General features: G+C 36.3%; 1 protein-coding gene across 5 annotated transcripts in view; it reads left to right on the forward strand.

The window, feature by feature from the left end:
* dlg1 (discs large 1) overlaps window positions 1–24,340 on the forward strand; it is a 162,553-nt gene that overhangs the window by 41,043 nt on the left and 97,170 nt on the right. For 4 of the 5 annotated variants that reach the window (XM_066403261.1, XM_066403263.1, XM_066403262.1 and 1 more), the window contains exon 1: window positions 19,919–20,183. The exons of the other annotated variant lie outside the window; for it this stretch is intronic. In XM_066403261.1, the coding sequence (XP_066259358.1) occupies window positions 19,925–20,183 (259 nt within the window). In that variant the 5' untranslated portion in view covers window positions 19,919–19,924. Of the gene's footprint in view, window positions 1–19,918; window positions 20,184–24,340 lie in introns of those variants that run through there. 5 annotated transcript variants of the gene reach the window in all.

The following is a 24,340-nucleotide window of genomic DNA, read 5'->3' on the forward strand; positions in this document are numbered from 1 at the left end:
TCGAATGATGGTTTTCGGTGAGATCTCTCTTAGACAGATCAGTTACAGGAGTATTTATACCTCATTAATGGTCTACTTTAAATGGCAGATTTTCGTTAATTAATCATTAGTAACATAACTTATTAATAGGAATGTGTAATACAGTTACAATTGTTTAAACTTATCCAAATTTTGCTACCAATAAATATGTTTATATTCCAGAAATATAATTTTTAATAACAGGTAACAGAATCAAGCTTACAAAAGTGTTCATTCGTATGTAGCCAAATGGCAGTTGCTTTTCAAATCAGGGTGATCAGGAATTACGCCTAATAACTGATCACTCTTTCTAGTTTTCGTACGACCATGACCGCTTCTTCCCACAGTTTGATTTTAACGACGCCATTGCGATATTCTTTAATTTTAATATCACATAATTTATGACGCTTTTCAATTTCATAAATAAATTTTTCAATGTTGAATATTTTTCACTAGGACTGTACTCACCCGCTTGCATAGTTTGTCGTATACTGAACAATATTTCGCATTGCCAGCGTGTTGCGGCGGTGGCGGCGATAGAAACGCAAGCCGGAGCATTCAAATTGTTCATGGTGGTTTATTCGAATATTTGTTATAATTTTGAATTTCTATTCGATCCAAATTTAGCGGTATTGTTGTTATTAAAAATATTATTTAATTCAATTTTTTTTCTTATTTTCTTCTGACTTCAGCAATACGCTTAAGTAAATATTATTATGCACACATTAAAAGAATTTAAGGTTTTACAGCTTCAAAATATTTTTGACATAAAATTTACTTATGTATTGTGTATCATTGCTATGAGTCAAAATTATTGTCAACTTATCGGAATTGTTGGAATCTAGTTAATTAAATAATAAAAATAAAATAGAAAATCTTATTGTTAAAAATAGGAACTAAAAAAGTTTAGTATTTAATGTAATATCCCTTAGCCTTGATCACTTCCGCCATCCTCTTAGGCATTGATTCTATTAATTTTTCAATTAGTCGTCGATAAACTTGATGCCAGGCTGATGTGAACCTTTCAAGCAATTCATTTTCATTTCTAATGGGCTTTCCTGTTTGGATCATATGATCTAAAAGTTCCTATAAATTCTCGATTGGATTTAAATCCGGGTTTTGGGCAGGCCACTTCATGGTACACACTTGTTCTTGTTCTAACTACTCTTTCACTAATTTTGCAGAATGCTTGGGATCATTATCGTGTATTAAAATTGAGCAAGCGCTCAACATTGCCTTATCCAACAATTTGGTAATACTGTAACTACGCGAGGCATATATTAATGATAAAATGGGCTGGTGCAATATCATGCATGAACTATAACTGTTGCCTCAACTGGAGAGAAGCATCTTTAAGAAGGACGGGTAAATCTTCTTCAAGAAAATGACGGTACAAATCCCTAGTTAATCGTAACGGAAGGAAATATGGACCAATTAAATATTCATCAACTACTCCAAGCCACACGTTTAATGAAAATTGATGTTGATAATTAACTTCATAAATTCCGTGTGGATTGTCGTCAGCCCATAAATAATTGTTGCGAAAATTCCTTATAGATTCTCTTTCGAAATTTTCCTCGTCCGTAAACAAGTCAGTTAAAAAACAGGAAATCTGTGTAGTTATTTGAAGCATCCATTGACAAAAAACTAAACGTTGTAAAAAATCTCGAGGTAATAGCACCTGCACACGTTGAATATGAAATGAATGTAACTGCTGCTGTTTCAAAATTCTAAATACTGTGATGTAGCTTACGATGAGTATACTATCAATTTTGCTAGTATTCGTTTCCGGAGAATTACATCCCGAGCGTAGGCTCCCTTATCATACCATATTCGCTCGTCTTACGAAAGTATATACCAACGACACATGAGGATGTGATCTTATGAATTATAAACCGTTGTGCCAATATTCGAGAAGACACTTCATAGATGTGAATAGTCCTTTAAAACATGAATAAATAAGTGCATTGAAGTTCGGACATAATATTTTGAACGTCTGCTTTAAATAAAAGCTATAGAAAAATTCACGTTTTCATTAATTCTAAAGCAGGTATCATCAAATCTTTCGGTAAATTATAAACGAAAGGGAAATTGAATTTCGTTAATTATAGTGTTTTCTAGCGGGAATCGAAAATGTTTCAGACAAGTTTTTCTTATTTTTAGCCGTATTATCCGAATCTGTAAAATAAATGGGGGTTGCCATTTCAATTAAAAAGTTAATCCCCGCCTCGCCCACATGGGGGTGGAGGGGAATCAACTTTAGCACCAATACATTTCCTCTTCGGAGTGATTAAAGTTTGATACTAAGCATTTCTTTATAGGATGCCTAGCATTCGATATATTTCGATATTCCAGGGTCCGCCTTTGGGAGCTGAGGCAATCCGTATATGGAAAATTATAAGTTTAATGTGTATATACAGGGTGTCTCATGATAAAATTTACAGTAAATATTTCACAACTCTGTAGGAATTTTAGAAAAGGTTTTAATAGAACATACAGAGATGTGTTGGGGCTACAAATTGCGGTAATAATAAAATATACAAGGTGGCTCATAGACCTATGAAGAAAGAAGCTTGCAATTTTTAAAATGGTACAATCTGTATGTTTTAGCATATTTGAGTTACGAGTCAAAATCTAGGCACATATGACATAGCATATGCTATACTTAAAGTTAAGAGATTGTGAAATGCATTTCAGTTGAGTATTTAAAAAATTCATTTTCACACTTACAAAAAATAAGATCCATTTAGAAAATAGATATTTATCATCACATTAGGAAAGTGGTATTTAAAGAAGATGTTCAAATTGTCTTCCTTAAGATTCTAAACATGTTTCAAATCGTCAAAGAAATTCCCTAGTACAAATTTTTTGTAGCATATCGAGCGTAACCGTTCGGCAAACCTCTAGAATTCATGTTTTCTAAATGAATTCAGCGAGTTAGATAAACAATTCCTTTCAGATAACCCCAAAGGAAGAAATCCAGTGGGGTTAAGTCGGGTGATCGAGTTGGTCAACCAATAGATTCTTTATTCCCAATCCACTCACGTAGAAGTGTTTTGTTCAAATATTGGGTTAAGATTCAGGAATTATAGGGTGGAGCTCCATCCCGTTGCCAAAGCATGTTGTGTCTTTCTGCTAAAAAAATATTCTCCAAAAGTTCGGGTAGCGTGTTTTGTAAGAAGGATAAATACCGTTCTCCATTTAATGTTCCCTCAAAGAAATAAGGTTCAATCAGGTATCCGTTAAATATACCACATCAAACATTGTTGTGCTTCTTGATGCCAATGGGGATTGCTGTCTGACCAATAATGAGCATTATACCTGTTAATAACGCCTATATTGTGGAATTTGCTTTCATCTGTCCAACATATTTAGTTTAGAATTGTTAGAATATTCTTTAGCACACGAAAGTATAGGAAAAACTTTTATAAAGTGTACTAAACTTTCAGAAATATTGCGTGGAATGTAAACAATGTCATAAGTAATCCGAAATTTCTCATTTTAAGTCATTATAAGTGAGATTTGTTGGTAAATAAATAGATTAAGAGCAAAAACTTCACTTCATTGGTGGGAAAAAACAAGGTCTCTAGGTGATCGGTGGAACGTAGAATGATTGCAGGGCTGTCGAGAAAGAAACCGTGTGAAATGTCATCAACCAATGAAATGCTAATCGTCTTGATCTTTTTGAGTTCTCAGAACCAAATAAGGATTAGGAATTTCATGTGATGTGATGCAATTGTATTTGTAAGTCTCCACGCAAAAAGTAGCTGCAAAGTGTATCCGAGTAGCCAGCAATGCCACCGTAAAAGATGTTATCGGTACCCTGTTGGAGAAGTACTCTACCCCTCTCCTCGCCCTTTTGGAGAAGTATCTTCCCCCCTCCCCACCTTTTTGGTGAAGTACCCTATTCTCTCCCCACTCTTTTGAAGCTACGTGAAAAGTATACGAAAAGAAACATGTCTGGATATGAAAAACCATTGCTGGTACAGTTGAGTTGGCATATAGATGACATTTTGAAAATTGTATATTATAGATACAGTTTCTATTAAGACGGATATATTCCACATTAAAAACACCGCTGAAAATACGCTCGTGTAGTTTGGCAGTTACATTTGTAGCTGTAGCACTTTGTCGTAGCAGAGGTTCCATAGCGTCAAGCCCAGTACGGATCTCTAGGGTGTGGTTTCGTACGTTTTGCTATTCCGGTTTCTGACTTTTCTATTGAAGAGGTAGAACTTAATAATGTTAATTATGTTCCGGTCTATTTTCTCCTATTCCATGATTCTGAGTTAAAAACACTTTTAATGTCCAGCGAAATCAGGGCGCAGAATTATTTATGTCGGTAAGCCTTCGTGTTGAGCCACTCAGCCATTTCTTCAACGGAACGCACTGTGCCTATGATGGATTTATGCTTTCAGATTTGTGACGAGCCAGTTTTTTTTGTCACATAGAAAATTTTCAGAAGACACCCGGCCTGGTGTTCTGACAGTCAGGTAGTATGGTATTCGCCGAAGTGCCTACCTACTGAAAATCTAGGGGTTGAAAAAGTACCTTCTCTGATTTCAGAATTGTCTCTGAGGGATACAATGTCCAGATCGAAGGACTGGAAGTTACTATTTTCTAGTCAATTAGTCTTCTATTAGTCATTTCGCACACTGCTTATATAACGTGATTTTAGTAATTCTAATACCTCTTTGGATCATTTTGGTTTTATGGCACTTTTTTCGCCCTCAATGCAATTGTAAGGGCCTTCCTAAGGGCTATCTCATGCTCGACGTGTTTCCTATCAAGTTACGGGGCAACACCACTTTTCCTCCTTCCAATAGCTTTGTCTATGCCCTTTCTTTTATGATCCTACCAATCCTGATGTTTGGATCCGACTGAAGCTTTTTTCCTCGGCAATGGAAATTTTTTTTTCGTGCGAGTTTGTGTTTTCTCCCGAGATGCTTCACGTTGCGTTTTCACATCATATCGCTTTCATGGACGACCATCCTTGGATATTTGCTCCCTTCCACTTCTTCATTTAACTTTTTACCTTCTGTGGTCTTTCTTGCCCTACTTGTCCCTGTCTGGTTTTTTGATGTTCATCTTCTGGATTTATCCATTGCACATCCGTCCTTCTGTCTTATGTGTCTGTTACCTTTCTCTCTCCCTTCTCCGTGGTTGGTTACTCGGACTCAGAGGAGGAACTATGCAAGAGTCACCACCTAGAGGTGCGGATAAGACTTTGACTCCCAATGAGCCAAGTTCAACCTGAACTAACCTTAGTAGGGCCTTAGTAGGAATCTGTAGGTTATTGTTCTATCTCAAATAAAAGGCTATTATCTACATTTCTCTGGTATTATATTACCGAAAGTTCCTTCGAGTTTCCTTGGTGTAACTTCTTACATAACTACATGTAGCTATATGAAAAAGTAATTTTCCGAATCCAAATGCTTTTCTTTTAACATCCTTCAAATCCCTCTTGTGGGAATAAAATGGCAAATATTTTCGGATGGTTGAGAAAAGTGTTTGTTTTCTCGTTTCGAATACAAATGGCTGCATTTTCCACTGGGCTCAATAGAGACCGAAGTTTAGCTTTTATTTTCTTCTAACTTTCGAAAGGTTTTCTATTTTCCATAGAACACACAGCAATTTAGCCAAGCTTTCAGGTTAGTAATAAACCTGTCAGCGGTATGGACAGATAAAAGCAAAAGGTAGTAAAGCATGGCTGGCTCATAATTTCATCAATTAGGTACTGAAGCAAAATTTCATTTTAGTAAAGTTAAGGTTTTCAGTTGGAAATTATGAACGTATTGATAACTCCCATGATGGTTAGAAAATGAAATTATTTTACAATTTTTTCATACATTTTATATTAAAATATTCGCATACGTTAACAACATTCTCTGGTTCGTTGCTCATAATGCAGCTTTTCAATTTAATAACAACTTCACAAGGATAAACACAATACTAATACAGAATTAACAGCAATGACCGTTGAGTCAATTAATCTAAATATTTGTTCCATAAACGGAATTCGAGTTCGATAAGAGGATCGTTCGAATCCGGTTTTGAGGTAAATTTTGCTGGAAAATGGAAATGAAAATGATCAAATTATCCAACAAGAGGATGTTCAAACATTTACTTCGTTTACGGAAACAAGAAAAGGTTAATTTGAGGGAAGCGATTTTTAAAATTTCATTTTCTGTATTGGCGATTGCTCTAAGTGATATTTTTTAGTGCTTAGGTCAGGTTAGTTCATGTTGTAACGATAGACGAGGGGGAAAGTGGGCAAAGTAGTTGGGACACTATCTGGGATCATGCCTACAGTAGGTACAAAGCAGAATGAACGCAGTGCAATTTTTGCACTGTCACAGATATGTATTTAGCAGACATGGAATGTTCGGTAATGAAATGTTTTTGTGGAGAAAAAGAGTGAAAAGCGACAATCGTTGCTAGTTTTGCCAGGAGAGAGTTGAAGATACTCCAGAGCATACCCTGCTGGTGCATTCCGAATGGGAAGTATAGGAGGAGTGAAAGAGAGCAAGTGGATTGAGAGTGAAAGTAATCGGGAGAGATCTCATGGAGAGTGAGATGATGTGGATGTTGTTCAAAAAAATAGTGGAGAAGATTATGAGAAGGAAAGGAGGAAAGGAAGTAGCAAAGGAAGATAAATGAGTGCGAGTGTGTTGTGCCTCGAATTAATGCTGATAAGAGAGTTTTGGGGCCGGGGAAAAGAGAGGGGGTGGTTCTAGTGGGTACGAATCAGCAGAATTTCTTGGTTTTATAAAAACGACATTTGTGAGGTTTTTTTTCATTACCGAATTATTGACCTATTTATAATCATCTTTTCTGAACAAACGTTCAGCCAAAGTGTTTTTCTCATCTCAATTTGTACTACAAAACTTTGTGTAGCCTGTGATTCATATGAAGCATATGGAGACATTTGTAAAAATGGATCTAATGAAAGGAAATCAGCAGGTGAATGTGCATTGTTAAAGGTTTTCTTCCTTTTGGAGAAGCATCGGTTATTAGCCGTCTCCATCTCAGATTCTTTTTTACATCATATCTCAATATTTTCCTTGCTCCCAATACATTATCTCCTTACAACGTAAGAAAACAAAGCTGTTCCCTAGAGCTTAAAAATTAGCATTTTTATAATGAAATTTTGTTTACAATTTTTTTCCGAATCGACGTCCCGCAAATTCCTGATTCCTTCTAGACGCTCCACCCAAAAATTCCATAATGGGGATCGTGGCTTGTCAATATATCTGTAAGCGAAGCGTTATCTGAAGCTTCCACCCAAGTTTGGATAGTACTTATTTCTATGGCAATCTGCGCACCCGAGCCCGAATTTAATAAAAGAATAATATTTGAAAAAACCTTTAGGCATATGAATTAGATAACCCAATTTGTCTTGCTTAACAGTGCAAAAGTAAATATATTGAACGTGTCTGAACCCCTAAATTATATTATTTAACTGCTGTCACTGATTTTCTAGAATTTTAAAGGTCTGAATAACGTATGAATGCAGGATGATAGTGGCGAAGACTTTGTAATGCCAATTTCCAATAAAGAAAAATCGAATTTTCCGTTTCTCTCCAACAAACCCATAACTTTAGGTTGAATGACTTTAAGTGGACTTTCCTAGAATTTATGATCCAAAATCGAACATACATAAAGAGCTTTTGCAAACCTAAATTGAGACTTAGCTCTGGATGTTACTCGAAATGCCTAATGCATTTTTATTCGAGGTTATGTGACTAAAAATCTGAATTTCTACAGTTTTCTCAGAGTAAAAAAGACTTAACTGGGAGGAAAATTTCAATAATATATGGCCCCACATACACCTTGAGTATTAGCGAAAACCTTGGCGTGGAAGTTCGCTTTATAGCCTCCCGAGGGAAAGAATTCGCTTCTCCTGGAGCCGGCCCTGTATATCTTGAATCTCGATGACTGTAATATTAGTCATCCGCGATCCGTTAGCATACTAAGTAATTTTTATCGGTAAAAGTGAATGGAGAGTAAACCTTTTTTTTTATTAAAAAATGGTATACTGGGAACTGTAAAAAAGTTAGGGCTATTTAAAAAGTCCGGAAAACATGGTGGCCAGTTTACAGGGGCGTCATTACCTCTACCTATACATTTATTTGGGTACCGCTGATTCAAATGATTTCTAACATTTAATGCAGAATGCGGTGGAGCTCCATCATGCATGAACCACATATTACTCCTAAATTGTAAAGGTAAATCCCCTAACAAATTTGGCAACGTATTTTGTAGATGTTGCAAATAAATTTCTCCCGTTAATCTTTGTGGAAGAATGACAAGACCAACAATATGATTACTAATTATTCGAGCCCACACGTAAATTTTAAATTCGTGTTGAAAATGTTTTACCTTGATTGCATGCGGATTTTCATCTGCCGAAACGTGTTCATTAGTAAATTCGTTACCCCTTTTCTTGTAAAACACGCTTCGTCGGTAAACAAAATGTTGTTGCCAAAATTTAAATCTCCTTCTCTTTGCCTATTAACAAATCGATAAAAAATCAGGAGCATTTCAGGATCAAGATATAAAAGGTCTTGAATTGGCGTCTTGTGGTACGGATAAGGCAATTACATATTTTTTAAGTAGTCCACGAACGACATCTTTGCATACCCATATTTTCCTACTCATTCGTATGGTGAATACTTCTAGATCTAATTCAACATTTTCTAAAAGTCTTCTTCCGCTTTAACAACCCTTACAAAATGATGTCTTCCATAATCAATGGTTGGGTGAATAAATTGGCCATTCTCGGAAGACGTCTCTCAACAGCAGCAAAAGTTGGATGGCTTGGTATACGACAATTTGGAAACCTATCAATGTATACTCTAAACACACTCACGACTATTTCCTTGGCAATACCAAAACGCCAATACCATATTAGTATATTTTTCATTCTTGTATTGTGCGGCCATGATAAATCTGGAAAATTTAATTTTCTAATTAATTAAATTCATTAATTAAAATGATTGACGATACTTTTATTTAGATGGAACTGTGGAAACTAACAATAACAGTTGTTTATGTAAAGGCAAGTTCTTTACATTACATACCTGACAAATACATTTCTGAAAATAGTATTTTTATCTGGAGAATATTTGTTATACTTTATTGTGTTAATTTTTTTGCAAAACTATTGCGAATTATTAAAAAAGTCTCATCGAGAGTACCTTTTTTGTAGTAAATAAGTTTTTTGATTTAAAATGTTATATCTAAACGCCTTTCTTCCATTGGCGTAGGTATCTGACATACAATTAAAAAAAAACCAAGGTCTACGCACATGGATTGATATTGATCATAATTTTACCATGCATTTTTTTCTCCATAAAGCTGTACCAATACACCAAAGTTTAGATTGATGTTAAAATTGTTATTGTTTTCTTTTGTTATTAAACTTCGTCAGTTAATTACCAATTTATTAGAACACTATTCGTGATGCGCTGTCACTCAAATGCATTTCTCTCGCAAACAGTTCCTCCTAGCAACATCAAGGTATACCTTTTTTTTCTTAGAAACGATGACCAAATACACTACTGTAGTCAAAAATTATCTATACCAGGAAGTAAAAAAGTTTCAATCAATTTCATACGTACTGTGAGCTGTAAATGGCGCCCTCAACCAAATAAATGCATTTTATCAGCAGATATGAATTCCACGTCTTGAATAATTCGCCCACACTGACTTTCACGTATTTATGTTGTACAGTATAGAAAATATGATCAAAAATTGATTTTTAATTTTCAACTTTGACGCCTTCTAGCGCTATTATTATCAATTTTTAGACTAGACTAAATATGGTTAAATCGTTTTGTTTAAATTTGAAGAATTTGTGATTGAGGGTTATAAAGACTTTTTACAAACACCCTGTGTAGGGTGTTTCATAATAGTATGTCAAAAATTCAGAAGGTAGATCTGTGAGTGAATTTAAGAAAAAGAAGTCATGAACATGGGTCCGCTTTCGCTCTCTGTTTAAAATACAGCGTGGTACATTTTTTTGTTTTTTTTTCTAATAAGTCTATTCCGGCATTAAATATTTTTATGAAAATTGGGGAACGCAAACTAGGTGTAGAGGCACAACTTTTAAGGGGAAAACGATATTTTTAATGTCATCAGAGGCATCCCAATTGATGTCACCCTGAATATTTGAACCAAAAATATGAAACGCCACTAGCTTTTTTTTAAAGAAATATTTTTCTGAATGTTTCATATTTATCTAAAAAAAGGTCTTTTAAATAATTAAACCCACAAGACCAAATTAGGTACATTACGTTATTTATAAAAGAACAATTAAATAAGGTATTAAAAATGCCCTCCGCCTGCAAGAATGCATACCTCGGCCCTTTTTCGTATATTATTATGCACTCTTTGAAAAAAATCCTGGTATATTTTTTTTAGTGTTAAGTGAATGCATTATACGACTTGTCAGTTGCAGATTGTTGCGTTTCATTTTTTTCCGTGAAAAGAGTTAACGTTATGAAAAATATTCAAGAGATATTTTTTTCCACAGAAATATGGAGCTTTCAGAAAATTCTTTTTACTTAAAAAGGACTAGTGGCATGTCATATTTTCCGATTAAAATATTCAGGGCCACATCACAGGCAACGCCATTGACAAAATTAAAAACATTTTTTCCCCTTAAAAGATGTGTCTCTACACCTATTTTACGCTTCCCAATTTTCATGAAAATATTTAATGTCGGTACAGATTTTTTAGGAAAACTAAAAAAAAAAAAATTATCACCCTGTATTTCAGAGAGAAAGCGAAATCGAATATAACTTTCCCCTTAATATCATCCTCAAATTCATCCTTTGAATTTTTGACATCCTATTATGAAATATTCTGTATATTAAGGAAGGACTTTTTGTCGTATCACATCTATTACATTAAACTTCATTATGGACTTCTTTAATTTTTGCCGCTAAATGTTTTCCATGTTTGTTTTAAAAATTTTAAAAATATATCAAAAGCGCATTCATGGCCAAAATACAAAAATGCACATACGGAATATCTGGTTTTGACTATGTATATTAGTTATTAAATTTCAATCAGTCTGTGGTTCTACATATCGATCAAATTGACCATCATTCCTGTTGAATTTTGCGCTGAATGAATATTGCGTTTTCGTTTTAATCACAATTCGACTAGAAAATCAAATCCTTTGATAACATATGCACAAATGCCTCTACAACAAAGTCAATGTTCAATCATATTTCGATTGCTAAAAACAACCAAAGCCATATTTTTGTTCCTGTGATGAAGCTCCCGGAGTCCCGTAATTACAATGTGCACTGAAATATCATTCGAGAAAATCGTTGTTTTCAGTATTGCCTCTATGCACTCTCAATTGACAGTTTTATTATTCGCATGAAATTCTGAGGAAATTACTCCCAGTTCTGCAGCAAATAGAGGAGGTTACTCAAAATAACGGCTCTCTTTATTGAGGGCTGGAAAATACAGCCATTTGTGTGCGGAACGTGAAAACAAACAATTTCCTAATCCATATGAAAATATTTACCACTTCATTCCCCGGAGAGAGATTTGAGGGCTGTTAGAAGAAGGCTCAACCGGACCTGGATAAAATTACCTTTCAGGTTCTTATGTCGATTCATATACCAGGGAAAATCACACCTGTATTGATTTTCGGAAGAAGTTTTAACGAAATAATGCGTTCTAGATTTTTCTGAAAGCAGTGGCGAATTCAGGGTTAAATAATGGGTCTTATTCCAGAACGAATCGATGCGTTCAATATGTAGTGCCTCATTGACGTACCACACTGTCTTACGATTCTGCAATTGTCCAAGATTATTGTTCTTGACTATTTTCCTTCGGTCCTGGTTGTTAATGGCGTAAACAACATTTTTAGCTTTTCCTCTGCTAATGTTGGTTCTTATTTCAAAATTGTGTATGGGTGAATGACGAAGGTTTATCGAGTATGGCTAAAGTTGAACTGTCAGTTTTAGTTAGAAAACGATCGAACATTTTTAATCATTCTCTTACATTTGCCTCCAAAAAAGACATTAGCTTTTCTCTATCTCTTGTAGTTAGCGAGATTTCTTATAGCAGCATCAAAATATGCCCACACTGTATATGAAATATTATTAGAATTCGGCGTGGAATAGAAAAGACAGATCTGGTAGCTGCCGCGGTTTTTGGTACACCCTGTACATTCGAGTATCTGTATTAAAACAAATCGACCGTTTCTTACAAAATCAGCACAATGCCATTAATAATTTTAATCGGAAATAAATCTTCTGCACGACATCATGTGACAGAACAATAAGACACAGGGTGTAAATGAAATAGGGGGACATATTTTAGGGACTGATTTTACCTGCAAAAATATGAAGAAAAATTGGTATAAACATGGGTCTGCAAAAGTCTCCTAAGGGAGCCAAGGCCCTTCGAAGGCAGTCCCCAAGAAATGCGGAATGGCGTGCAGAACAAGGGGGAAGCTACATTTGCTTAACATATTCCCGTGTGCTTTAACTTTTATGACAATGTGACATCGGAATATGATTTCTTGTCTAAAATTACATAGAACATTTACACACATTATACATTACATACTCATGATAAATTGGCGTAGGACAAACTATTTAAGAAATATGCCACTTTCAAGGAAATATTGCAAAGTGAGAAGCTGAAATTGGGTATTGAAATTGTCCAGCAAAACAAAACTTATTGCTTTGATGGAAGGTATGAAGCGATAAAAAAGCTTAAAAAATCATGTTCAAAATCGATATTTCTTGTGTGCCACCTTTGAAGGAATGTAGCTCCCTTAGGAGGATTTTGCGAATTCATATTTATACCAACTTTTCTTCATATTTTCGAATGTAAAATCAGTCCTTAAAATATGTCCCCCTATTTCATTTACACCCTGTATACGCAATTTTGTGGGGCGCGTACGTACATAAAATCAAAAACGTGGAAGACACATATTCTGAACAAACGTGATACACACTGGAAAAAGACGTTTTCCAAGATAATTTAATTTGAAAGGAAATCTAATTTGCCTTGTAGTAAGGGACTATAATTTTATAGCGAATTGAATTGCGATATTCTTTGGAACAAATCCGGAAAATTACCATTTTTATCTCAGATGTCTCGGACCAAGAACTCCGAATAAATAATGGGCGAAGTTTGCTAATATTTTGGCGACGGTTCAAGACTAAGGCGAGGAGACAAAATGGAAAAGAGAGGGTTGAATTTCTCGTTTTCTACGTATAGGCTGATTGAAGTAAATTTCATTATATCTTAGCGAGACTAGTCGGATATTTCTATATGCATTTTTCCTACGTTTTGAGGAAAAAGACGGTAAAGAAAAAGAATTTTGCTGTTTGTGACTGATGACTCTGTCTGTGGTTGATGGTTAAATAACAAACTATTTACCATCTACAATTGCAGAGACAGGTCTAAGAGGGACTTCGGGAATGGCGATTAACGCCATGATTATGGAGCTTGGAAGGATTGCAATAGAACTTTTCAGAAATTCTATATTGAAGACTACTTCGACACTTTTCCCTTTCACCTTATGAATTTCTTCCTCCTTGAGCCTTCGGCGATTCCGATATTGATCACATTTAAGCAATAGATTCTTTGTAGGGGCTTTAGCAGCTTACCCCTGGAGGTGATAAAAATACCACACGTGGGTGCCTATCTCTATTAAGAATCTACTTTATCTGACTTTTATATGGCTGATAGATCATTGTAATCACTTTTGTTTGCCACTGCTAACCAGTACAATTTCCCCCACATTAACTGCTCTGGCAGGATTAACCTTCCTCATATATTTCAATTATGCAAGATACATAATTGCTTAAGAACTTGAGCCTCGACCGATCTTTAAGTTGTGGTCATCGCCGTGATCAATCTACAATGTCACCTAATTTGTAAAGCGCAACCCGAAGGCAATACCAAAATTCATCCAAATTTATAAGTAAAGAAAATTCTCATGTGATGCAAACTTTATGGGTGACACTGTATGTAGCCAAAGTCGTGTAATTTAATGTCCCTTCGCTGAAGGAAAAATATTGCCGAGACAGCGTCGATCGCCCATCAGCCTCATCCGCGATATACAGTGTGTCCAAGATTCGGCGTAGGAATCTCATAAACGGTGATAGATGCACAAATCTGACTGGGCGACTATAGATCTGACTCACATTAGTAAAGGTTGTCTCTCGACGTGTTTCCAATGCGTTCTTAGCTGTAAAGACAGTCACCTTAGGTTGAATCCGGGGTCACGGGGATGTCTCCGGACCCCGGAAACGGACGGATCGATGAGTTTGCCAAGCGAGATTGAACCGCGTCAGGGGGTTAGCACCTATTACTAAGCTTATTACCAGAGCTACTACTATCACCTGAAATATTGTGTAAATAGCGAGAAACACTTCTCCTGAGTACCGCGTGTTTCTACAAATTACGGACCGTAGCCACAATCCAGTATGCTCTAAACTAAGTTCGACAAGTACCCAACATGGGACATCCATTAAATCTGAAGACTACTGAATTGAATTAGCTGTCGCAGTTCTCATTCCCCCATTTTTTTTTGTACCCTCTAGAGGGTTTTTCTGTCGTGTGCGGATGCAGAAAATACCTCGCAATAAGTACAAACTCGGTTTACACGTAAACGCCTCTCTCGCTTTATAAATTTCCCACCGAACATTAGATCTATCGCCGGGAAGAAAAGTTCGTCTGTGATTTACCTGAGGTTCTCAACGGTTTTATATTGCACAGTTTCAGTTACGGCACCCATATTTGCGATGTCTTGACATTTTAGGGTTTACGAAATAAAAGCCGGCAGTATACTAGTTCAACTAACTACTATAATCCGGGAAAATAGCCTGAAAAAGCGTAAAAACTTTCCTCATTAATCAGGCTTAAAGGGTACTTTACCCTTACCCAGGAAGTGTAAGACTTCTTAATATCTCGCATAAATCTAATTCAGAGGATGCTTTTCGGCAACTTCACCGAACCATTGAGAAAATAAATTTCGTGCTTCGGCGTATTATAAATAATAGAAAGGATTTAGGTAAAGAGTGGTTTAAACGAAAGATTCGCTTATCGGTTTAACTTTATGCGATAAGAACATTCAATGTGGGAAGAAAATTCGAAGTTTTTACTATATATTTGGCGAGCATAAATAAATGGCTCAAATGCATCAATTCTTGGTAAAAACTCTCTGAAAGTCCCTAAAACATTAAAAAAAAATTCTTAACGATCCCAATTAATTCTCCTATGACAATTAAATATTTTGGTGACAAACTCTCATGAGTATAAACAAACCTCTGATGCACGTCGAAAACCTTTCAAAACCCGAAACATTCTTGCGAAATATAAAATCCTCGTTAACTTTTAGGAACACTGCAAAATCCCGAGAGAGGCCTAATATTTCCAGAGACTTTCATTATTGTAGTGAAACCCTTAAAGGCTCCTCTGGAGTTTGGGGCATATTCTTGAAAGCCCCCAAAATCCTTAAAGATTAACAAAATTTCTTCGAGTTGAAATGTTTACTAATACAGGGTGTTCCTTAATGAGGTGGTAATATTCCTGGGTGTGACTCCCCAGACCATTTTGTGAAGAAAAATTACCGTATTTACTGCCTTAGCTTGATTCAAATGGCCGATTCGAAGGCGCGAGTCTATAAAGGAGGCCAATGCAGTAAATTTGCGTTAACACCGAACAATAGTTGTTTGCTTCACAGGGAAAAGAGTAGCAAATTTACCGCCGTAGCGATATTAGCCGAGTTGAAGACGAGGCCATGAAGCAATCTAAGCTAGTAAATTTTGCAGAATATTTACTGCCTACACAGGGTACAACATATCATCATGGCGATATTTCAGGGGGTGATAACGCTCTGTAAAACAATAAATAAATTTTAATAGGCTCATGGTTAAAAACGCACCATTTTCGATATACAGAGTAGCACATTTACATTTTTTTTCTCACATTTTACACACCTATTTTCTTTAAGATAATAAAATGTTTAAATCGTCCTTAACCATATACAGGATGTTATGTTTTTAACTCATGTATTGTATTATTTTATGTTTTGTGTTTTTTGCAACACTCTGTATGAATTCTGATACCAAATTTAATTTTCTCCTTCGATTCTTTAGCTTTTCAGTCTCTTGGAATTTGTTCATACCTTTCAACCGTTTTCGTAGAATTTTCAAAAATATCTATCAATGCAAATTAAGAATGTAAAGGAAGTAAGAAATAAATAATCGTCCATCTCAGTTATCAACTATCTGAAGAAATTCGTAATGTCATCTTTCATCGAAAGGAATATAACCGCTCAACGATACATTCAAGAAGTCTTGAAACAGCATCTTCTGCCCTATCTCTGAACGTTCCACAATCCACATGTGGCTTGGGTTACTATGGATTTCTTCTAACAAAATGAAATAAATTTGTTACTTTGGCCACCCCGATCTACAGATCTATCACCAATTGAATATGGCTCGAATATTGTGGGTAGAAGCTTATAAAATTTACCTCATTCCCACAAACCCTAGCGGCGCTCTGTAATGCAATAACGACAGCCTGGACTGAGATCCCTCAAAAGGTCATTGATCATTTCATTGAGTCAATGGCTAGAAATGTGCATGAGAGCATAAGACAACGAGCAGGGCCGACATATTATTAATTTTTTTTCAGGTTTTAACTATCGAATTTGTTTAAGTTTTTAACACTGTACTTATGTTAGTATAAGAATCATCCACATCAAAAATTATTTAAATCAAGCCATTTTTACAGGGTGCTCTCTTTTCTATTTCTAAATCTAAATATAATTTAATTCATACATAATTTAATCTATATATAATTTTTCCTTCCATTGAGCCGCTTTTCCTCGGTTTACAAAATATGTAATTGAGTGTCAATTTTAATTCCTAGGCAGTAAAACTGTTCCTTTATAGCCTCTTTTGCGTCATTATAAGCTCACTTTTTTAGCAATAGGCGAGGGAGACACCCATATAAGAAAACTTCTATGTGTCTCCCTTTAGACGACATGTCTCAAGGGAGATAGAGAGGATAGTCGCTACAGGATAGGAGGGAAAATTGGGATCACAAGACTATTGAGATCCGTTCAATACGTAGGAGCATAATGAGCTATTCTATTTGACTTTGACTGAAGACTGTATTTTGGCAATTTGGTTGCATAATAATTTAAGACGATGGCTCGTCCAAAGCCTGTGTTTTAATAAACGAAAATTGCGGTCTACAACTTCGGCTCAAATATCCCCAATTAATTTTGGCTGTACATGAGGAAGTTCGGGAGTTTAATTATTTAAGTTCCTGGGACCCGTTGGGCCGGTCCTACTTGGGGGACTTGTTTGCATTCTGGTTCATATTTCGGGGCTAAGTAATAGACACGAATAATTATTAGAGGTTCGACGGAGGGTTGTTATACAGACCTGACATCGTTTTACCTCGTTATAAGGTCATAAGGTGTTGAAATGTGATGCTCGGAGGGTTCGCTTTAGACCCATTATACACCTAAACGGAACGGAAATCGGTCAATAACATTAGTTTCGTTTGCTTCAAATTTTATGAAAATATATTTATTTTTGGGAAAATTAACGGTCCAGATAATTGCATTATTGGCGGCGTTATTGGTTTCGAGATTTACTGAATATTCGCCATTTACCACTATCGGATGGCACTAACGGAGGACTGGAACGCCGGAAAAAGTTAAATCGATGTAGTTTTAAGAAAAACGCGCAGATATAATTTGAGATACGTTTTGGCATTTTCATAATTTTGGTACCAGTCCAAAAGCTTTATTGCGATTTCCATACAAGAAGCATTGTACCGTGTACACAGAAATGCTCCAAAGCAATAGAAGAATTACTTCCTTGGCCTCGCTATAAGCGCCAAATTTCCGCTTCAGTAATTGCATCATTAATCACCAATAATAAATCAACCCCTCGCTTCTATGTTACGACTAGAGGATTTATTTACTGTTCTTTTACTTTGTCTGGGTTTTATTGTGCTTCTTAAGGGGATCAACTACCAGATAAGCTCCTGTAATCGTGTAGCACAAACATCGCTAGATGAAAATTTCAATTCAATAATAATTAATTAGTTGGGCACAAGGCAAGGCAGAAGTTAACGTACACGAAAAGTTCTAATTTTAGTGTTGCAAGCTGGGCTCAAATTAATTATTCCTCAAGCGATTTGTGGCGGAAATCGTTGTATTTCCTTAGTTGTAAAACACTGAGTTTAATTACACAAATTTTTAATTATGAGACTGAGAAAGAGAATTCGTAGAATATTTCATTCATTTTACTTCTTCGCTTTTATTACTTCGGTTTTCCGCAAGTTTACTGTCTTACGAAATTATATTCGCGTTCCCAATTGGCGGAGGTCGGTCTGAAGACGAATAAATAGGTCCATTTTTCTGTTATCTCTTTCCGGTGTATGAGTAAAAATTTAATACTTCGTTCTTTTGCAATTTTAGGGTTGCGGAATCGATTCGGCACTTTAGGGTGGTTGCCTTTAAACTATGGCTTTCATTTAAGCGGAAACTCTTTTCGGAGATAGCCAGGCGTTAGGAATGGCCATTTTGTCTCCTATTCCGGGGAATTGCTTGTTTTAAGATTACGTTTTTTCGAATAAGAATAATGTTTATCGAATCAATATTTTGAAATTAGCAACAGTCCGGAAACATTTAATCAGGCGGTATTTCAGCGCTGGAAGCATTTTTGTTAGACTAACGTTTCTTACGCTGTTCCGCCAACAAGAACAAAAAACTAAGCCACATAAGCGGTCAAAATCTCCGCTTGTCCATCATGACCACCCCATCGAAATCCTGTGGCGAACCTCTTTGTTACTCAATTTATTTATCTACGCAATGCCCGAAGCCCAAGAGCCTGTTCCTCTTCCAGGATAATCCGACATCGACATAAACAAAAACGGCTTCAACTTCACAGAGACTTTAGATTAATCTATCCAGATGGAACAACACTTCATGGTTTCGCTTGAGTGACGTTTCAGATTTAGTAGACATAGAAGCTGTTTGGCCTGAAAAAAAGATAGATAAAACTTACACATACATATAATAATATCGTATAATGTATTAGTGCTTTGTGCAAGAGGCGCTAGGCATGTGCTTGTCAAGAAGTCGTCTGGAAAGTGAAGATTTTGGGTGTAGGAAGGTCGTAGAAGGGGGTCGAGAGATAGAGAAAAGTATAGACTTTTCATGAAAAAAGGTAAACGGCTTCATTGGTTTCGATGATGGGGTGCCAGTTTTCATATAAATTCAAATTTTACAGCTTCCGATGAAACCCTCCAATAATTGACCCATATACAAGGCTAACAAAAAGCTCAGAAAATATTTAAACTTTCAAATATTACATCGCTGTTTCTTTTCAAAAACAGGAGATTTAAATTTTAAAAACGTTTATTTTCTTTTCACGTCACAGTTAACTAGCAGTTAACTAGCGACTAAGCTACGCGTGAAACTAAACCCAACGCCATTTTTTCGGTCTCTTTGCGTAGCTGCGCCTTCAGTCTGCACTATCCGATTTATTTTAAATAACTGGCAAATCCATCGATAGCTTGTTTCTAGTAGAATCGGGTAAACGGCGGGCAAGGCGATAGCTATCTCAAACAGTTAAATTTTTAGGCCTTATACAGGGTAAGAAAAAAAGCGCTTTAAAACAACTTAACCAGTTCTTAAATTTATTTTTTCGACTATTTATGCTTCACTCCATATGTATGGTACCCACTTCTGCGCAAACGCAAAAAATTCCAAACTTTCGTGTTTAGCGTCAAATATTCCTACGAAAAAGATAACAACTATTTAGATTTGTCATGATTTCTTTCTCGTTACACTTTTAAACATCTAAGCGTGGAAAAGCGATATGAAAGGCGCATGCCCGCCATGACGGTGCGTACGTACGGCATGGCCTTGTTCGGCATGGTGTGGTTGCTGCGCGTGCGCGCCGAAATGAAACGTTGCTCAAAGTGTCAGCGGAGTAGGGCGCAGACCAATCAGCGCCCGGTGTCTCGGAATACGGCGTTTTTCACTATTGACGGTTCGATTACGTCTAATCAGGCGTCAGCTACGCGAACTCCTGTGGCAGAGCCAACGACGTTTTGTGAAGTACATGGATATTTGCCCGTGGATGATGGTAAGTGTTGAGGACCACTTAATACAATTTATTTCTGGTGACTTTATTGAATTTCGTTTGATAGTTACAGAATTACAGTTCACCCATTTGACATTAAAAACTTGCCTTTGTGCAAGCGTGAAGGTGATCGCGTCTTCACAGGGATGAAATTGGGAATGAAAAAAACACTCTAAAGTGTGTATAAGTAAAAATCTGCTGTGGAATTCATAATGTTCATAATGCTTATAGTGCCTCTCCATTACCGGTTAGTGAATTAGAAGTAAAATTATCTGCGGGGTATAATGATCCAGAGAATACAATATGCTATTACAACTTGCCATGTTTTGTCACGTTTTGTTCAAATCCCATTATTACTTCCCCCAGGCCCATTTATGTTGAAAATAAATAAAATGTATTTTTACAACTCTTATCTCACTGAAAACCACTTCCATAGAACGAAATGGAAACTTACACACAATAGATAATGGTCTATTATAGCTTAACAAACAATACACATCGTTTTCTAAGGGTGTGTCCAAACTTTTGTCTGAAAGGACAACGAGAGAAATGCCTTGACCGACTAATCAAATTGGAATGTTGGATTCTGGTATAGGTGTGGGCAGTGAGTGGTGCGTAGAACTATGGAGGCATCAAACTTCCAATTCTATTATTTATCGCTTGCGAAACTTGTAGCGAATTCTATTTGCAAAGGACGCATCTGCCGAGCAGGAGAATCGAGAATCTGCAAGTTGCGAGAATCCCGGAAATTTCACTTTCAGGCCACATTGTTACTCTCCCGTTAGATATACCGTAATTCGTCCAGTTTCATAAAAATGTCTGGACATTTTTCGATCGATTATCCATTTGTCACGTCTCCTCTAAAATTTCCAGAAATCACTTTAAATTCAAGTCAAAAAAGTCGTAAATTTTCCCGTTTGTTCAATCCGAAGAAATTTCGAGACATCGAGGGTACACAGCAGAGGAAAAACATGATGAAATTTAAGGTCTTGCGAGTTCTCGCAGCCAGCCCGGGTGTTTGTGTCGCATTTTGACGAGATATTTCGCATAATGAATGCCCGGAGTGCCGAATCGAAGCAGAACATTTGACTTTGAAAATTTAGTGTTTCGTGTGCAGAAAACGGTAAAGTTAATTGGGAAAAATTTAAATATGGAAAAAAAAAAAGTTAATTCTCACGTCTGTTTAAAATTACGGTATGTTTGATATTGAATTTGAAGAAGGAATCATCTGATTAAAACTCGAAGTGTGTAATGAGTTATGTAGTCCTCTGCATCGTCATGGGGTCATCTGCATCATCATCTGGTCATATGCATTTCGTCTCGATTTTATCTTATCTCATATAAGGACGCCTGGCACTCCGACTAGGAGCCAGCCATAAGGGACGACATGAAACCGCCCTTAACCAGTAGAATGTATCATTTTTCGCCATAATTTTCTACGAGCAGTTTTGCTGCAAATTTGATCATTGTGTATTAATGAAATAAAATAATTTTTTATAGAGCTAAATAAAGAAATTTGATTTATGTTCTTTTTTAAAACATTCAAAATTATCTCCCGCTAACTGAACACTTCTTCGTTGTTGTGAACGACAACAAGCAAGACAGGACGTGAGCCTCCAAGGTATTCGCTTGTAAGCGAACGTTGAAACCTCTTGTAGTGATTATCTTCTTATTCAGTTCTAAATGAGGATTGGTTTTGTCTAGAAATTCCTTGAAGTTCCCACCTTTGCTCAACCCGTGGGAGGTCGATAACTGGGATCGATAACCGCGACAATCATATCCAAAAAGTTGTCTTTTTCGTTTGTATGGCGTCGAAGAACTCGTGTCAACACGTTAACATTTATGGTTTTCTGTAAGCATTCGTAAAACCTATCTTGCGCACATCTTCCGATATTTCAATTTTTTAGTCGAAGTGCTGTAAATGATGCTTCAAGAAACCTCAGGAACCAAAATGCAGAGTTTATCGAGAGTGACCCTTCGATTTGTAAGAATGATTTATTTGTTTAACCGTCGCTACTGTCTCATTGGAAATTGACGGTCTTCCGCTCTTTTCTTTGGCGTGAAATTCTATGCGACGAGCTGTAAACGTCCTACACCATTTGCGGACATTTTTGACACCCATGCACGATTCTCCATACATTTCCGTCAGATGATGATGAATTTGGATTGATTTGACACCGTTTGTTATGATTGTTTAAATCCATTACAAACGACTGCCAATCAGTACTAAATAAAAAGGCAAAGTAAACGATCGCTTTCTTAAGAGTGGGAGAAGCAATGAATACGGCACAATGGTTAACAGTTAACCGAAATGTCTTCTTGTGGTTCTAGCGTTTTACAGATCAGTTTTGGTATTGCCCTCGTAATTATGGATATCCACGTTGAGACCAATTTGAGTTCACAGTCCTAGAGACACCGTTTCGTATAAGAATAACCAACAACATTTCTAATTATAGCTCAAATTTATTGGTAAAAAACAATAATTTGCGTGCTAAATAATATCGATAAAAGTGAGCAATAATGAGACAAAGGGAGTAACGGGCCACTTTCGTACGAGTGGACTAAGTGCTTCAAGAAGGTTCTCATAGTTAAACTTTAACTGCTTAAACCTGGGCATAAACAAAAATACTGAAAAATTAGTGTTCTACGGTAGATGGCGTTGATGCTACGTCGACTTGGGTTTCACATCCCTATCTGTATACAGGGTGATCCAGAAAACCGTGGCAAGGAAAAAATACATTTTTAAAAAAATGGAATATTACGATTCAATTAATACTATGAAAATCTATTGAGAATTTTAAAACGCTTATACTTCCTTCCATCTTTATTTTAAATTTAATTAACTCAAAAACTGCAAAAAAATTTTCATATTTTGTAATAATAAAAAATGCTTATAGTTACAAACAGAATTAATATCCGTAACAAAATATGGGGTATTCCATTTAAAAAAATGCATTTTTGTCATGCTACGATTTTGTGAATCACCTATTACTTCAAAAATTTTTAAAAATTAATTTTCACGAAAATAACTTTTATATTAGACTTTTTTCTAAACCTTACGGTTTTTAAGATAAGGTAGTGGACCGCCCTGTACAGAGGACTTAAGGCATATGTGAGACGAAGCGTTTTTTCACCACTCCAATTCCTATTGCACGCTCGTAGGAAAAGATAATTAAAACTGTCCCGCATTTCGATAAAAAAAGGTCCAGTTTAAACAGCTACAGTGCTCGATGATAGATGAAGCTAACTGTCCATATTTGAGCTGCTTAATAAAGCCCCCTGAATTTCCTAAAATCCATCATTAAAATGGGATTTAAATGAAGACTTGCTTTATAATGGTCGCTTTTCATATTTTTAGCCGCTAAATTGTCGGAACGGCAATTTGTCAGAGATGCGAAATTGGGTCGACATCTCCATTTATAAGTGGCCCCAATCAATAAAATTGGCTCGCAATCCTAAATTAATTGCGCCAACGTCACCGATTTGGCTGGAATGGCTTTTAAATCACATAATAACTATTAGGCACATTTACGGTTTTCGGAAATTTTACAATTACCGGGGGAATTTCAATCTCCCGGGCGTTTGGAGATGCGCACGCGAGACGTAATTTTGCGTGTCGTGTGCGCATTTAAGCGCAATTTTAGGTCAGGCATGTAATGCGAGCAACAACAATGGAGTAAAGGTCTTAGTTTAAGGCATTAACCTTCGTCAAATAAGCTGTCGAGGCCTGAACACTTCCTAATCCTAAATTGACTTTACGTGAGTCTTCCAGTCTCTGGATTATATTCGCATCTCCCTGTAATTGATGGAAGAGGAGGTTCCAGGGAAAACGATGGGTATCGGTTCACCTACGTAAAAACGTGTGCCAAGACATCCATCCCCAAATGTAGTAACTTATCGCGATTGATTTCCTGAAAATAACGAAAACGGTCAGGTTGGGTCCATGTCAGTTTTGTAAAGTGCTTACAACTGATGATATGAAAACTACTTTCAGAAATGAAAATTTAACAAAAAACCTCTTTGCGATATTAGACAAGCAAACTTAGCAGATGACAAGGCCCTTTCCGGTGGGAAACTCACAAAACTAGTCGCTTTCTATATAATTGATCCTCATGCTCGTACAACAGAATCTGAAATGGTTACGGCATAACATGCTTGGA

Source organism: Euwallacea similis, chromosome 28, assembly GCF_039881205.1.
Source record: "Euwallacea similis isolate ESF13 chromosome 28, ESF131.1, whole genome shotgun sequence".
NCBI classification, from domain to species: domain Eukaryota; kingdom Metazoa; phylum Arthropoda; class Insecta; order Coleoptera; family Curculionidae; genus Euwallacea; species Euwallacea similis.